The sequence below is a fragment of the Peromyscus eremicus genome, chromosome 5 (genome assembly GCF_949786415.1).
Source record: "Peromyscus eremicus chromosome 5, PerEre_H2_v1, whole genome shotgun sequence".
In the NCBI taxonomy this organism is placed as follows: Eukaryota; Metazoa; Chordata; class Mammalia; order Rodentia; family Cricetidae; genus Peromyscus; species Peromyscus eremicus.
In genome coordinates, this window is record NC_081420.1 from 125,643,301 (window position 1) to 125,657,908 (window position 14,608).

The 14,608-nt window shown below is 51.2% G+C and overlaps 2 protein-coding genes across 3 annotated transcripts; one reads left to right on the top strand and one right to left on the bottom strand.

Moving 5' to 3' along the window:
- The first annotated feature begins 245 nt into the window (after positions 1-245).
- On the top strand, positions 246-7,154 carry Fbxw9 (F-box and WD repeat domain containing 9). 2 transcript variants are annotated; one of them, XM_059264444.1, is made up of 10 exons: positions 249-746; positions 2,416-2,555; positions 2,630-2,758; positions 4,439-4,551; positions 4,637-4,728; positions 5,857-6,005; positions 6,092-6,205; positions 6,309-6,398; positions 6,490-6,555; positions 6,635-7,154. In XM_059264444.1, the coding sequence occupies exons 1-10, from the start codon at positions 260-262 to the stop codon at positions 6,707-6,709; spliced, it is 1,455 nt and encodes a 484-aa protein (XP_059120427.1). In that variant the 5' UTR covers positions 249-259; the 3' UTR covers positions 6,710-7,154. The 2 variants fall into 2 exon arrangements, with proteins under 2 accessions (XP_059120428.1, XP_059120427.1); XM_059264445.1 differs by lacking the exon at positions 6,309-6,398 and having other exon boundaries at positions 246-746.
- Positions 7,155-7,657: 503 nt separating this feature from the next.
- On the bottom strand, positions 7,658-7,963 carry Gng14 (G protein subunit gamma 14). Its single transcript, XM_059264471.1, has 2 exons — positions 7,871-7,963; positions 7,658-7,783 (listed from the first exon to the last, which is right to left on the bottom strand). Exons 1-2 carry the CDS (start codon positions 7,961-7,963, stop codon positions 7,658-7,660), a joined length of 219 nt encoding a protein of 72 aa, XP_059120454.1.
- Between the last annotated feature and the right edge of the window lie 6,645 nt (positions 7,964-14,608).

The window sequence follows — 14,608 nt, forward strand, 5'->3', positions numbered from 1 at the left end:
TGAAAAAGCACTTGGTCTTGCAGAAGACCTAAGGTGCGTTTCCGGCACCCACACCAGGCGGTTGCCGCCCTGTATCTCTAGCTTTAAGGGATCCCAAACACATAAAAGTAAAAATAAATCCTTAAAAACAACAAAAGACTTCCTTTGAGATGACAGTCGCACAACCAAAAGAAGTGACCCACTTGCGATTTAGACTTTCCGTTTCCGTGCTAGTATCCCGCTTGCAGTGGTTTCTGACGTCACCTAAAAAGCGCCGGAAATGACCTCGCGCTGCCTAGGAAACAGGACGCGGCCCAGTGGTAGCCAAATCTGGGACAGCCGCACCCACCCTGTCGCCATGGAGCTCCCCTCAGGGCGGTGTGGGGATCCTCGCTCTTGTGACGATGAGTCGGACCCTGAGCCAGACCCGGACGCTGACGCTCAGGCCGAGGCCTACGTAGCCCGTGTGCTTACCCCACCCAAACCTAGCCTGACCCCGCGGCGTTCGTCGCTGCAGTCCACGCTCCCCGCCTCCCTGGGCGCGCCTGAGCGAAAGGCTGCCTCTCGAGTCCCAGCCGTGCGCCTGCCGGGCCTGCTGAGCCTTCCCCCGGAGCTGCTGCTGGAGATCTGCGCCTACCTGGATGCGCGGGTCGTGCTCCATGTCCTGCCGTGCGTGTGCCAAGCACTGCACGACCTTGTGCGTGATCATGTCACCTGGAGGCTACGCGCTCAGCGCCGCGTACGCGCACCCTACCCAGTGGTGGAAGGTACGCACACCCCGGGGAACAGGAACTCCTGCCCAGGTCAGGCTTGGGATGGGAGAAAGAGGTACCTGGTCTGAGGGTGCGCACAGCTTCTGGTGCAGGCTTCAAGGCTGTCCCAGCTCTGACTGGAGGCGGAGGAAATTTCGGATCTTGCCTAATCTTTAATCTGCCACAAGTCTTGGCTTCCTCAGGCAGAGCTCTGAACCTGGGCTCTCTAAACTTAGAATTTAAAGATTCCCCGTTTTGGGCTTTGTTAGCACTAAGGCCCTAGCCCTGATGGGGATAACTCTAGGACTTTTTGGATTGTACTTGGAGTGAAAATGGGTCCAAAGAATCCTCAGGCTCTGGATACAGCCTGAGACACAAGCAGCAACTGGCTTAACAAAGCCCCCAGGATAGGTGAAGCAGAGGTTCTGAATCTCTAGATTCCCAAACCTGAACTAGTGTCGGGATTTAGAAGTTGGGATCGTTGATACCAGTAAAAGTTGATACCTGAGTGTAGCCTGTCATCTTTTTTATTTTTTATTTTGAGACAGGTTCCCGATTCTCCTTCTTTGGCCTTAGAAGTGCTGGGCTAGCCTGTCAGCTTTGCAAAGCTGTTGTGTTATTCCTTCTGCCCCTGAGTTCATTGGTTTGTGGAGGAAAAGAAAACTTGAAATTGATGATTTTGAGTTTTTGTCTTTCTTAAACTTTTTTTAAAGGGTTATATGTATGGAACTCAGAGCTTTGGGTATGCTAGGCAAATGCTTTATTTACCACGTGTTACACCCTCAACACAAACTTTGAGATAGTGTTGATCCTGATGTTACTGGGTCCTTAGGCTCTTGAGACAGACATGGCAAGCTGAATGGTTGATTCCTCTGACCTGGAAGAGTTTGATTGTGCAGACTTCCGGATTAGGGAGTTGACCTCCAACCCCCAGTCAGATTTCCAAACAGCTTTGATAAAAGCTGGTGCTTGAACTTCATCCAAGCCATTGAATAGGTGACCTGGGGTTTAGAATCTGTCTTGGGAGGGAGGGGGAACTATTAGGAATACCCAGGGCCCTGTGCTTCCTAGGTAAGTTCTCAACTGCCAAGCCATACTTTCCACTCCTTGGCTTCTGTGTCTTGATGTGGCTTCCTGGTGTATAGTTAGAAGTTTAAGAACTGTGTCCCGGCTGGGCTGTGGTGGCGCACAGTTTTAATCCCAGCACTCGGGAGGCAGAGCCAGGCAGATCTCTGTGAGTTTGAGGCCATCCTGGTCTACAGCGTAAGATCCAGGACAGGCACCAAAACTACACAGAGAAACCCTGTCTAGAAAAAAAAAAAAAAAAAAAAAAGAACTGTGTGCCTGAGTCTGGGTTAGGTGGCTAAGGCCAGAAGGGTTGGTTTAGTCTTGAGGCCCTGAAGAGGACTGAGGGTGAGGCTCTTGTCACCTGTGGTTGGTCGTGGGATAAAGGTTGGAAAGTGTAGTTTAGGTTTCTTAGAGTTGGGTAAGTATTCCTAGTCCTCCATGGGAGATGGGTGGTCAGATAGTCTGAGGCAAGGCCAGAGTCTGTGCCTGCCTAGGGTGGGGGATAGCATCCAGGTGGCATTCTATGCAGGTCTGGTGAAGGTTGGGCTCCCTGGCAGCCAGGGCTGGACTCTCTCAGCTGATGCCCACTGACTATCCTGCTCATGGTGCCCCACAGAGGAGGACTTTGACTGGCCAGCCGCCTGCATCGAGCTGGAGCAGCATCTGGCCCGCTGGGCAGAGGATGGACAGCGAACTGAGTACTTCTGCCTGGCTGATGGTCACTTTGCTTCCATTGATGCAGTGTTGCTGCTGCAGGTGAGGGGGCTTAGGTGGGAGGCCAGGCGAGGTGAAGGGTGGGGAACCTCAACATCTCCATGCTCTCCTGCCAGGGTGGGGCACTGTGTCTGTCAGGTTCCCGAGATCGCAATGTCAACCTGTGGAACCTACGACATCTAGGAAAGGAGCCTAGCCGAGTTCTGGTGAAGGCCTTGGGTACCCAGGGCAACAGCACACACAAGGTGAGCAATCCTGGGGGCATTAAAGAGGCTGGGAGGGCGCTGTAGCTCGGGTTGGGTTTTGATGGCAAGTTGCATAGACTTGACTCTATGCCTGCTGGTGGTGTAACTTTTGGTGAGTTCAGTTTTCCCTGTCCAGTGGGTGGTAAGATGAAGCTGGGTTAAGTATTAATATGCATATGCCATAAATTCAGTCTTTGGTGCACAATAGGTGCTCAATAAGTTGTCAGGTATACCTCAAGAGGCCCAGTGCAGAACAGTTATAAAGCCACCATTGGGGATCAGCTAGCCTTCAGTATGACTATCCTTTCATGAGAAGTGGCTGATAAATGACAGTTCTACCCATCCTTAAGGTGATCTGTGCCCATGACCAACAGATTGAGGGCTGAGTTCAAATGTCCTGGCTATGTGTTCTTGGGTGGGGGAACAGTCAACCTCTCTGTACCCAAGTTGCATCATTTATCAAACAGCATATATTACTGTACCCTTCTCAAAGGGTTTGGCAGGGAATGTGTTGGCCAGATGCCAGCTCACTATACATAGTAACTGATAAGGTAGGAACTGGGTTGGGTTGTTTTTCTTTTTTCCCCTATTTTTGTAAATAGAAAAGGGAAGGCATTTGATTAGTTAGGTTCTGGAGTAGAAGCTGCACTTTTCTTTTTTTAATTAAAAATTTATGTGTGTGGGTGTTTTAGCTGCAGGTAAGTCTGTGCATCAAGTGTACATCTGGTGCCCATGGAGGCCAGGAGAGGGCATTGGGTCCCTTGGAACTAGAGTTATAGGTGGTTGTGAGCTGCCATGTGGGTGCTGGAAATCAAACCTGGGTCCTCTGAAAGCTCAGAAATGTTGAGCCATCTTTCTAGCCCTGAGGCTGCATTGTTAATCCAGTTGTTTGAGGCCTCAAACCTCCATTAATGTGGGCCTCTGAAGGCCTTGACTTAGACCGTGATGGCTCATGCCTGTAATATCAACACTGTCAGGAAGCTAAAGGCAGAGGATTGTTCTGAGTTTGAAGCTAGCCTGTGTATTCCTTTAGCCTGTAAGCAAACTCCATGGATATCTTGTAATAAACCTGAGCTACATAATGAGCTCTGGGCCAGCCTGGACTGTAGTCAGACTCTTTCAAGAGCAGAAGAACAAAAACAAGCTATTGAAAACTGCTAGAGTGTAGCTCAGTGATACAGCACTTGCCTAGAATGTGTTGAGGCTCTGGATTCTATCTTAGCACAAGAGAGAGAGAGAGAGAGAGAGAGAGAGAGAGAGAGAGAGAGAGAGAGAGAGAGAGAGAGAGAGAGAGAGAGAGAGAGAGGTCTCTCTAGACACCACTGGGGATGTGTGTTCTTGTCCCCAGGTTCTGACAGGCTTGCAGACCCGAACCCTGACCTCCCACACTGGGATTTGTTGAGTTCGTTAGTTGTTTTCTCCTCCTTCTGACCCTTTGTTTTTGTTGTCTGTGGGAAGGATGTTTACATAGAGTGGGAATTATGTTCATTACTGAAGTGTTTGTGGAAGTGGGCATGAGGGGGGAAATGCTGTTTGGCTTTGAGTGAATCTGTTCATCTCTTGGATCCTTCTCTGCAAAAGCAGGAAGGTCCAGCCTTCTTCTTGGGCTTTGGGGAGGAGAAAGCCATGAGCTGTTGTACAGCTCTTAAAGTGTGTTGTCTTTTGTGTCTGCTCCCACAGGGCTGGGTGTGGTCGCTAGCAGCACAGGACCACCATGTGTGCTCCGGCTCTTGGGACAGCACTGTGAAGCTGTGGGACATGGCAGCTGATGGACAGCAGTTTGGCGAGATCAAGTGTGAGGGGGCCCGGGCAGGGGGCCTGGGTGGGTAGGGCCCTGCCCAAGCCATCACCCCAGCCTTGTGTGCCGTGTATCCCCAGGGGCAAGGCGGCAGTGCTGTGCCTCTCCTACCAACCTGACATCCTGGTGACTGGTACCTATGACAAGAAAGTGACCATCTATGATCCGAGAGGTGAGCTTTTAATTGTAGTGCTTACAAGGCAAGCAGATATCTGTGAGTTCAAGACCAGCATGGTCTACATAGTAAGTTCCAGGCCAACTAGGGCTACACAGTGAGACCCTGGCTCAAAAACAAAACAAAAGAAATACAAAACAACAACAGAAAAGAACTCTGGGGTTGGGGTGGGGGGCAGGGGCTGGAGAGATGGCTCAGCAATTAAGAGCACTGGCTGTCCCTCCAGAGGACCTGGGCTGGGTTGGGAGGCACCCACATGACTGCTCACAACCACCTGAAACTCCAGTTTAAGAGGATTAATTGCCTTCTTCTGGCCTCCATTGGGCGTGTATGCATGCCATGCACAGACAGACACATGTAGGCAAAACACCCGTATACATGTAAGATAAAAAAGGAATCTCAAAAATGAAAAAAACAAACACTGAGTCATTCGAACAAAGAACATTGGTGGGTGACAGAAATCTGACTGCACTGTGATACACTGTTCTCATTGCAGAGACTGAACCTAGTGCCTCCTTCATGCTAGACAAGTGCTTTGTCCCTGAACTATGTTCATCTTGAGATAGAATCTCACTGCTTTGCCCAGACTAGCCTCAAACTCACTCTATAGCTCAGGCTGGCCTCCACCTAATATATTAATCCTCCTATCTCAGCTTCTAGGTTCCTGAGTAGTTGGGATTACAGGGCTGCACCATGAGGCCTGACTGATGATTAATCTCCCCTGCCCCCATCCTGGGATGGAAGCCAAGGCCTTGTGCTTGCTAGGCTATTGCTTAGCTGCTGAGCTATATCCCCACCCCAGCCATGACTGAGTCATCGTACTCCACTAAACTGAAGAGATCCTGAGATGGACTTAGGCTTGGGTGGAATGAAGTGCTTGGCTCTGTGTTGGGAGGGACTGATGGGGTCGGAAGGGACAGTGGCATGGAGGCAGGGGCCAGGAAAGGACAAAAGCCTGTGGGTCCCGATTCAGGTGGCTGCTGAGGGGAGGGGAGTGATCAGGTGCGAAGCTGAGCAGGTGGAAGGTTTTTCCAGGTGAGATGGTGGCCCAGATCCTCAGGTGGGCCTGAGTCTCTGAAGGGCTCTGATATCCTCCTTTTCCCCTGGCCCATCATCCTACTCCAGCTGGCTTGGCCCTGGTGAAGAGCTGGAGGCTGCACTCGAGCGCTGTGCTAGCGGTGTTGGCAGATGATAGGCACATCATCTCAGGCAGTGAGGACCACAGTCTGGTGGTGTTTGACCGCCGAGCCAACAGCGTCTTGCAGCGGCTGCAGGTAGGTTGCCCTTCCCAGTGGCTCTGAGGGGGATTGCAATGCGGCTTGCCATTTCTGAGCTGCTCTGTGCCTTGTCCTTCCCACAGCTGGACTCCTATCTGCTCTGCATGTCCTACCAGGAGCCCCAGCTCTGGGCGGGTGACAACCAGGGCCTGCTGCACGTCTTCGCTAACCGAGATGGTTGCTTCCAGCTCGTCCGGGTCTGCTAGGACCCCTGTCTGTGCCTCCCCTGTGACTCCGTGGGGGTGGAGGGCTAACCATGGGAGAACTCTCCCTGAGTGTCACCCATCCTTTCTCCCTTAGTCCTTTGATGTGGGTCACCAGTCTCAGGTCACAGGGATCAAATACTCGCTGGGGACTCTGTACACAACATCTACTGACAAGACCATTCGGGTGAGAACACTGGCACACACACACACACACACACACACACACACAACTGGCCAGGTCACGTATCCTGACCTCTGCCCGTTACCCTTCTCAGGTTCACGTGCCCACAGACCCACCCAGGACCATCTGTACCAGAAGCCACCACAATGTGTTGAATGGGGTAAGGTCCTGCCCCATACAGCCTGTTGGCCTACCAAGAGCCCCCACCATCCCCTAAATCCCTTGTCACTGCTCCGCAGATCTGCGCTGAGGGTAACGTGGTGGTGGCTGCCTCCGGTGGACTGTCACTGGAGGTCTGGAAGCTGCTGGCCTAAACAGCTGGACATGGCTGTGGATGGGTATTGGTATATACTGCCTGCTGAGGCTGTACCTAAGCCTCAGCTCTGGAGGACCTTCCTGCTATTGGTGCTGCTTCTGCCCTGCTCCACAGGCCTGGGGCACAGGAAGACCTAGGGCTGGGCCCACACCCGTGCCTGTGGAGGTGACATTCTAGTTTTAGCCACCCAGGGGCCTATTCCCTACCTTCCACCCCTGGATTGTTTTGTTTTGTTCCTTGAGACAGGGTCTCATGTAACCCAGACTGGCCTCATACCCACTATGTTTTTGAGGCAGGTCTTGAAGCCTGATCCTCCTGCCTAAATCTCCAAGTGTTGGGATAACAGGTGTACCCCCACGCCCGGATGATCCCTGTTTTGTCAGGATTTGGGTGCCTCTCTCCCACAGGAGAGTGAAAGAGAAATAAACGACCTACTGTGCAAATGTTGGTAACTGGAGTGTGAGCTTTCTGTGACCGCATGTCTGTGCCTTTTTGGGGTTGTACATGTGACTGAGTGGGAAGGGTAGCATGCTAGGGCTGGGGTGCCTGCTGCACAGTGTGCACTCAAGGACCATGGACACTTAGTCTGATGTAACTTAGTGAGGTGCTTGTGGGCTATGTGGCATGTAGACTCTGACTCAAATTCCCAGTGTAGGTCTATATGGAGGGAGTAGACACCTGCCCCAACCACCCTGTAGGCTTGTGGCAGGGGGCCATAGTGCAAGTCTCTTCACGTAGGGCTCTAGGTGCGCAGATGTGTGCGGCTATGACTGTGGAAATGGGCATAGACGGAAGCCTGACAGGTGTGCACTGATCCCCAAAAGCTGTGGTACCCCTCAGCCTCCCGCTTCAGCACACACAAGTTATAACACAGGAGCAATCATGTTTATTGAGGCCCTTCTTCCTGTGGTATCCAGGGTCACGGGGCAGTAGCATTATCATGGGTTCATAGGATAGCACAGGGCTTCTTTTCCTTGAAAGGGTTGGTGGCAGCTGGGATGCCCACAAGGAAAGGGTCGCTTTTGGCCTGCTCTGTGCAGAACTGTAGCAAATCTGTGGCTGCCTTGGACACCTGCAGACCAACCAAGTCAGCCACCTCTGGGTGTCCATCTACCCCCTTGCCCAGCTGTGCCCACCCCAAGGCTGTCCCGACCCTCACCTGTATGCGGTTGATGCCTGCCTCCATCCGCAGTTGCTCTACCGCCCGGCGGGCCTGTCCAATGTCACTGCCAATGGCCACCTTGCTGGACATCTGGGAAAAAAGGTGAGCAGGGCTGTGCAAGCCTGAGCTTCCAGGCTTCTGCAACTCCTTCTGGGTCCCTGGCTATTCCTGGTTCCCGCACGTTCAGATACCTCAGCTGAAGACTCCTGAACACGCTTGGATGCCTGCTCCAGCCTCAGCTACCCCACTCTGGCTCCCTTCTCAATACTGGCCTCAACACTTCAATCCCCCAACCCCCACCCCTTTCCAGTCCCTGCAGAGACTTTGAAGCCAGGATCCAGTGAAATGTCACCAGCAACAACAGCAGCAGCTGCTGAGACAGGGGGTCCGTTCCCCAGGAGGCCCAGTGGCTGCTTTGGTGTCACATGTTTCTTGGATCTCCTGGGGCACTAGGCAGCTTGGCTGCAGGCCTGAAGGATGTGGGACTCTGACTTGCTAGATATCTGTGGACTGTCCCCAGCAGACCTCCCTCCTTGCCTCTGCCACCCTTTGCAGGCTGGGTGTACCCTGGCTCGGCTCTCTCCTGAACTCCAGACTGTCTTTTTAATAACTTCCCCAACTCCACTTTTTTTTTTTTTTCTCGAGACAAGGTTTCTCTGTGTAGCTTTGCGCCTTTCCTGGAACTCACTCTGGCTGGCCTTGAACTCACAGAGATCCGCCTGGCTCTGCCTCCCGAGTGCTGGGATTAAAGGTGTGCGCCACCACCGCTGGCTCCCAACTCCATTTTTAAACATTTTATTTTAATGGGGTTTTGAGTCTCTCGAAGCCCAGGCTGACTTTGCCGTCAAGCCTGACATCACTCTTGTGTGTTGTACCTCTTACCATGTTCATCCCCAGACCTGCATCCCAGCTGCTCGGGCACCCATCTCCAAGGCCTCCATCCCTCTCCTTCAGGAGCCTCCATATCTAACTGCCTCAGGTACCATCATAACAGCCTTTTGGTTTGTTTTTGCTTTTTTCGTTTTTTTGATACAGGGTTTTTCTGTGTAGCTCTGGCTGTCCTGCAACTTGCTTTGTAGACCAGGCTGACCTCAAATTCAGAGATCCACCTGTCTCTGCCTTCCTGGGATTAAAGGTGTATGCCACCACCACCTGGCCCTATCAGCCTTTAAGTGAAGTTCTCAGTCTGGTTCCTGCTCTTATTGTTCATGCCACTGGTCTTCCTCCCCAACCCTGACCCACTGGCCTGAACCGGTACAGTCAGTCCCCTCTGTGTCATCTGCCAGCTTTTCTTTGCCTTGCCCTGGCTGTTTTGGGCTTGGTGGTGCACACCTGTGATCCTGTCACCCGGGAGGCTGGCCTGGGCTACACAGTAAGACTTTGTCTCAAACAAAACCAATCGAGGTGGGGTGGTGGGGTGGTTGGCACCATGTGTATTCTAAGCTACTCTAGAGGCTGAGGTGGAAAGATTGTTTACTGGGGCCGGGAGTTAGAGAGCATCCTGGGCCACAGAAGGACTGGTCAAGAAAATCAGAAACGGCTCTCCACCTGCTCTGCAGTCTCTTGCAGTAAAACTCATCCTTTGCACAGTCCACAGGATGCTGCTGCCAGATTACTTCTTGGAATTTCCTTTGTTACTTATATGATCAACACCATTATTATCATTCAGAGAGCGGCTGGCTATGTGTCATCTAGACTCATCTTTCTCTCCTAGGCTACAATGTCTGCCTGCCTCATCCCCTTGAGTAGCTGGGACTCTAGATGCTCCCACGGCACCCAGCCTCTTACCATCTTCCTCCTTATCCCGAAGGTATTACCCTGACACTGTTGTTTATTTGTTCCTTTGTTCATCCATCTGTCTGTTCATCCATCCATCCATCCATCCATCCATCCATCCATCCAGCAGTGTATTAGCCTTGAGCTGCTATAACAAATGCCACAGACTGACACAGGAATTGTTTGTTGGCTAGGTGGCTGGAGGTCAAGGTGCTGGTTTTGGTTTCTCTAGAGATTGTTGTTTCATCAACTTCTTTTTAAAAATTATTTTAAAATTGCATTCATTATCCCAGTACTCAGGAGGTAGAAGCAGGCTGATCTCTGAGTTGAGGCCAGCCAGGTTTACATAGTAAGGAGAAGGGAGTGGCGTGTAGAAGGGCAAAGTGGTTGGATTTGTCAGCCACTCAGGCAAGTCAGAATTATTGGTTATGCCAGCGGTGCTGCCCCTCGTGGTTGGTCACCGCCCGCAGCGGCCATGCCGGCGGAGGAGCGTGCTGATTAAAAGAATCATAGCCATGGTTACCTTTTTAGAGCTTTATTGGGGGGGGGGGAGACAGAAAGACAGAGAGAGAGAGAGAGAGAGAGAGAGAGAGACACATGGGGGAAGAGGGAGAGAGGGGGACCGACGGGGGGAAGGAGCGCAAAGGAGAGGGGACAGAGAGAGAGCCCACAGAGGGCTCAACCGCTTTTTTAGGCTGGGAAGGAAGCCGGCGAAGGCTGATGACGTAATTAAAGGACGTAAATAAGGACCAAATCCTAACATCCCAGACTTTCCCTTATTATAAAAAAAAGCAGGTAGATGGGACTAGGGGCGTTGTTCCTCTCAAAAACTGCTTCCAGCTGACTTTTGGACGTTGGTTGGCTCTGGGGGGAATGGAGAAGGGGAGTCTTCCGAGGTCGACAGGCATTGTGGGATGCTGTCTGTCATCCGTTTGCTCTGGAGACATGTATCCCTCTTGGCTGTGGCTGGGAACTTTCTGTTTGACAAGATGCTGGTGACACAGAAAAAAAACTTAGAGAGATAAAAGAATCATTATTATTTTATGTTGACATTTATCTGAGGTAGATCCGGCCTGTCCCTATGGATTTTGAAACATGTTAAGCTTTATAAGAGACAGATTATTTTAAAGCACCTGTTTCTTTTACTGGTTCAGCATCTAGGAGACAGGTGATCAATTGTTAAAAGCATCTCATAGTAATAGATGTTTACATTAAAGTCTTTGTAGCGCCCAGACGCTTTTGGGTCTGGGGGTGTAAATACCTTTTAGCTGTTACAGTCTTATTTGATGATCTCTGGACTCCGGTTCTGTGGTGGTCTTGTAACATTAGCTGAACAGTGAGTTAGAACAGGGAACTGGGAAGAGAAAAGCTTGTGGTGCATGAGAATTTTTTTTTTTTCCTCCTTTGGAATTAGGGACAAGGCAAAGATCAGGGCCCTGTCTGTATGCACATGAGAAACACAGGCAGTGGATCTGGAGTGAGACAATGAGCTCTTATTTTAGGTGGAAATCTTTTTTCATTAAGTAACTTTGAAAGTGTAATTAAATCTGGTGAGGTGGTAAGGCTGTCCTCTGTACCCGACAATAAAGGAGAGGTGGCATCCCAAAACTCCCAGGACTGAGTCAGTGACTCTGGTGTCCAGAAGGAAAGAATTGGATCGCTTCCCTGCCGCGTTCTGGGTTCCCTGCCATGTCTGTAGCCAAGCCTAGGTCTGCTGGAGGTCTTAGCTTGATGTTCTCATGCATCTTGGTGCCTGGGGGCAGTCAGCTGACTCTTTGTCTTTCTAGGTGGCATTTTGAACAAGGCTGTCAATGGCCTGGCAGGGCATTCGCTAGCCTGTGGCCTTTTCCTCACTTAAAACAGGGACCCAACAGCTTTTGGGAGTCAGTGAGTGCCAGCACTTGGCAATTTTGTTTTCGGACTTTATCTCTTCCCTGGCACACCTTAAATGCCACAGATAACTCTTTTGCCTGTGGGGTCAGGAGCCTTGCTCTCCAGATGTTTAAGTTTTAGTCGGGGAGGTCTGGGGAACAAGAGACGGATTTTACTCTATGTCCTGAATTTTTTTTTTTTTTTTTTTTTTTTTTTTCCCCTGCTGATCGATGGCTTAAGGACAGCTTTTGGAAGATCTGCCAGGAGGCAGACTATAAACCGATACTTTCCGGAAGACTTGTCTGAGGCTATAAGCTGAATATTTTTGGCTGAGCCATCCTGACTACTGTAAACTTATTTGTATGGATCTTAGCCGCTTCCAGACCTGTCTGTGCTTCTCAAGGCAGTTTGAGAATGAGTGGGTGGAGTTAAGGTGAGTTAGGGCGAGTTAGAAGCCGCCTAAGCCCGCCCATTTGAGCCCGCCCACCGCCGGCGGAGGTCAGACAAAAAAGGTTGCACGTGGAGACGCAAAAGTGGGGAAGGAGAAGGGTTTAGAGCTTTAGCAGAAAGCTTGGAGATAAAGTAACTCTTATTTGCCCGTTTTTGGCAGGAGTTCCCGCGACTCTGTTATGTGGCCAGGTTTACGCTGTTATGAGGCCAGGTTTACCAGTGCCCGCCCCTATCCGCCAATGTATCCGCCCTTTTGTCCCATGGCTGTAGCCGAGAGAAAAAATAAAATATTAAAATAACAAACCGGGATCAGACTACAATCTTGGGCGTCCCCAAAGAGTGGAGAGAGATCCATGAATCAGCTCAAGTTCGCCATCCTCTTCGTCAAGGGATGCGAAGGGCTGCAGCTGCACCACATTTGATCCACCCGGTAGACCAAGACACCATTTACTTTCTCTTCAGAAACGAAAATGTGCCCTTGTTGGTGCAACTCGAGGACAACCCCCAGGGTGTCCGTCGCAAAGAATATAACTCGGACTACGCCGCGAGAACCGTGGACTTACTGTGGTGAAGAATCATGGCGGTAGCGGTGTGGGGGTCCAGCGGAGGCAGCGAGAGACGCGCGTGCGTGTGCTCGCGGTCTCGCGGTCTCGCTGGATGGGGGAAGAGGCGGCAAGCAGCAGCAGTCAGCAGGTCCTTGGTGTTTGGTGGTGTATCCGAGTCTGAACGGCACCAATGTTGGTTATGCCAGCGGTGCTGCCCCTCGTGGTTGGTCACCGCCCGCGGCGGCCATGCCAGTGGAAGAGCGTGCTGATTAAAAGAATCATAGCCATGGTTACCTTTTTAGAGCTTTATTGGGGGGGGGGGAGACAGAAAGAGAGAGAGAGAGAGAGAGAGAGAGAGAGAGAGAGAGAGAGAGAGAGAGAGAGAGAGACATGGGGGGAGAGGGAGAGAGGGGGACCGACGTGGGGAAGGAACGGAAAGGAGAGGGAACAGACAGAGAGAGAGAGCCCACAGAGGGCTCAACCACTTTTTTAGGCTAGGAAGCCCGCGAAGGCTGATGACGTAATTAAAGGACGTAAATAAGGACCAAATCCTAACAAGAATCACATGGTGAGACTGTCACAAAAGTATTTATTTTGTGTGTGTTGGGGGGAGGGGAGGTGAATGTGGAGTCCGTTTTCTCCTTCTACCATGTGGGTCTTGGGGATTGAACTCAGGTAGCCAGGCCTCCTGACAGTGGCCTTTACCCGGTGAGTTATGATCTCCCCAGCACAGAGGTCGTCTGCCTGCTGTGTCCTCAGCCGCTCTTCTCTCTGCATGCATGTCACCTTCCCCGAGTGTCTATCTGATCATAACAGCCATTCCCATCTTAATCAGAGCAGCTCTGGCTACCTACAATCAGCCCTCAAGATTGAACCTGTTCCCTCACAGAAGAAGGGGGTGAGGGTCATCAGACTCTCCCCTCGGAATCCAGCCACTTTGCCCTTCTACATGCCACTCCCACATGTATGCAGTTCTCCGGCCACACATGGTATCGGGCAGTCCTAGCATATCAGGTAATCTCTATCTATGCGTCTCTGGAGGAGTAGTGTCTCTGAAATCTAGGTCTTCTGGCCTTGGCCAAAATGCCATGTGTTTGGCATTTTTCTCCAGTCACTTTTTCCTTCAGCTAAGGTTACCAACTCCTCCATCCACCTTTGTGTGTGTATGTGTGTGTGTAGGCCAGGGGACAACCTCAGATGTCATTCCTCAGGAGACATCTGCCTGGTCCCCAGACCTTTTATTTTGTGCATGTATGAGCATGTGCATGCATGGCATGCTTGTGGGGGTCAGAAGATGATTTATGGGAGTCTAAGGCTCTTTCCTTTTACCATGTGCCTCTGGCCACTCAGCACTCTTGCAAGCCCTACCCCCAGGGACCTGCTTGTCTCTACTTCTCCAGAGCTGGAATTACTGGCGCCGCCCTCACACCCTTTTTTTCTTTTTTTTAAATTCTGGGAATTGAACATCCAACCCACACTCTTGCAAAGCAAGGGCTTTACTGACAGTTATTTCCCTAGCCTGCACGGGTCTCACTCTGTAGTTCAGGCTGGCCTGGAACTTGAGATTCTTCTGCCTCCATCTGACTGCCGGCTAGTGTCTGCACCTCCTGACTGCTGTCTGGTGTGTGCCCCGAGCCTGGCTTAACCACAGTTTTCTGTTTCATCGTTCAGACTATGGACATCAGGAGGGCAGAGGTCTTGTTCACTGCTGAATCTTAGTGCCCAGCAGAGAGCACTATTTAGTGTAGACCACACAAACTGTAGAATTAATAAGTGCTCCTGTGGCTTCTTGGGGTAAATGATGGCAGTCATCCCTGCCTCCCACAAGAGGCCCGTGATCCAGTGGGAGGTGACAACTGTGGCTGGAGTGTCAGAAGAGGCAAAGAAGTTTGCGGAGACTCTGGGAGGCACAAAAAGGAATCACTATTCCACTTGACAAGATGCTGCAACTAACTCATTTTGCCTGATGTCCTAATGCTGTCCAAAGGCTCCGTCTTAGGAACAATCATCTCGCTCATAGGAGCCAATGTACGGAACACAGGAGTAAAATGGCCGCTACCAGGACTGTAGGGTTTATGCAGGGTCATGTGAC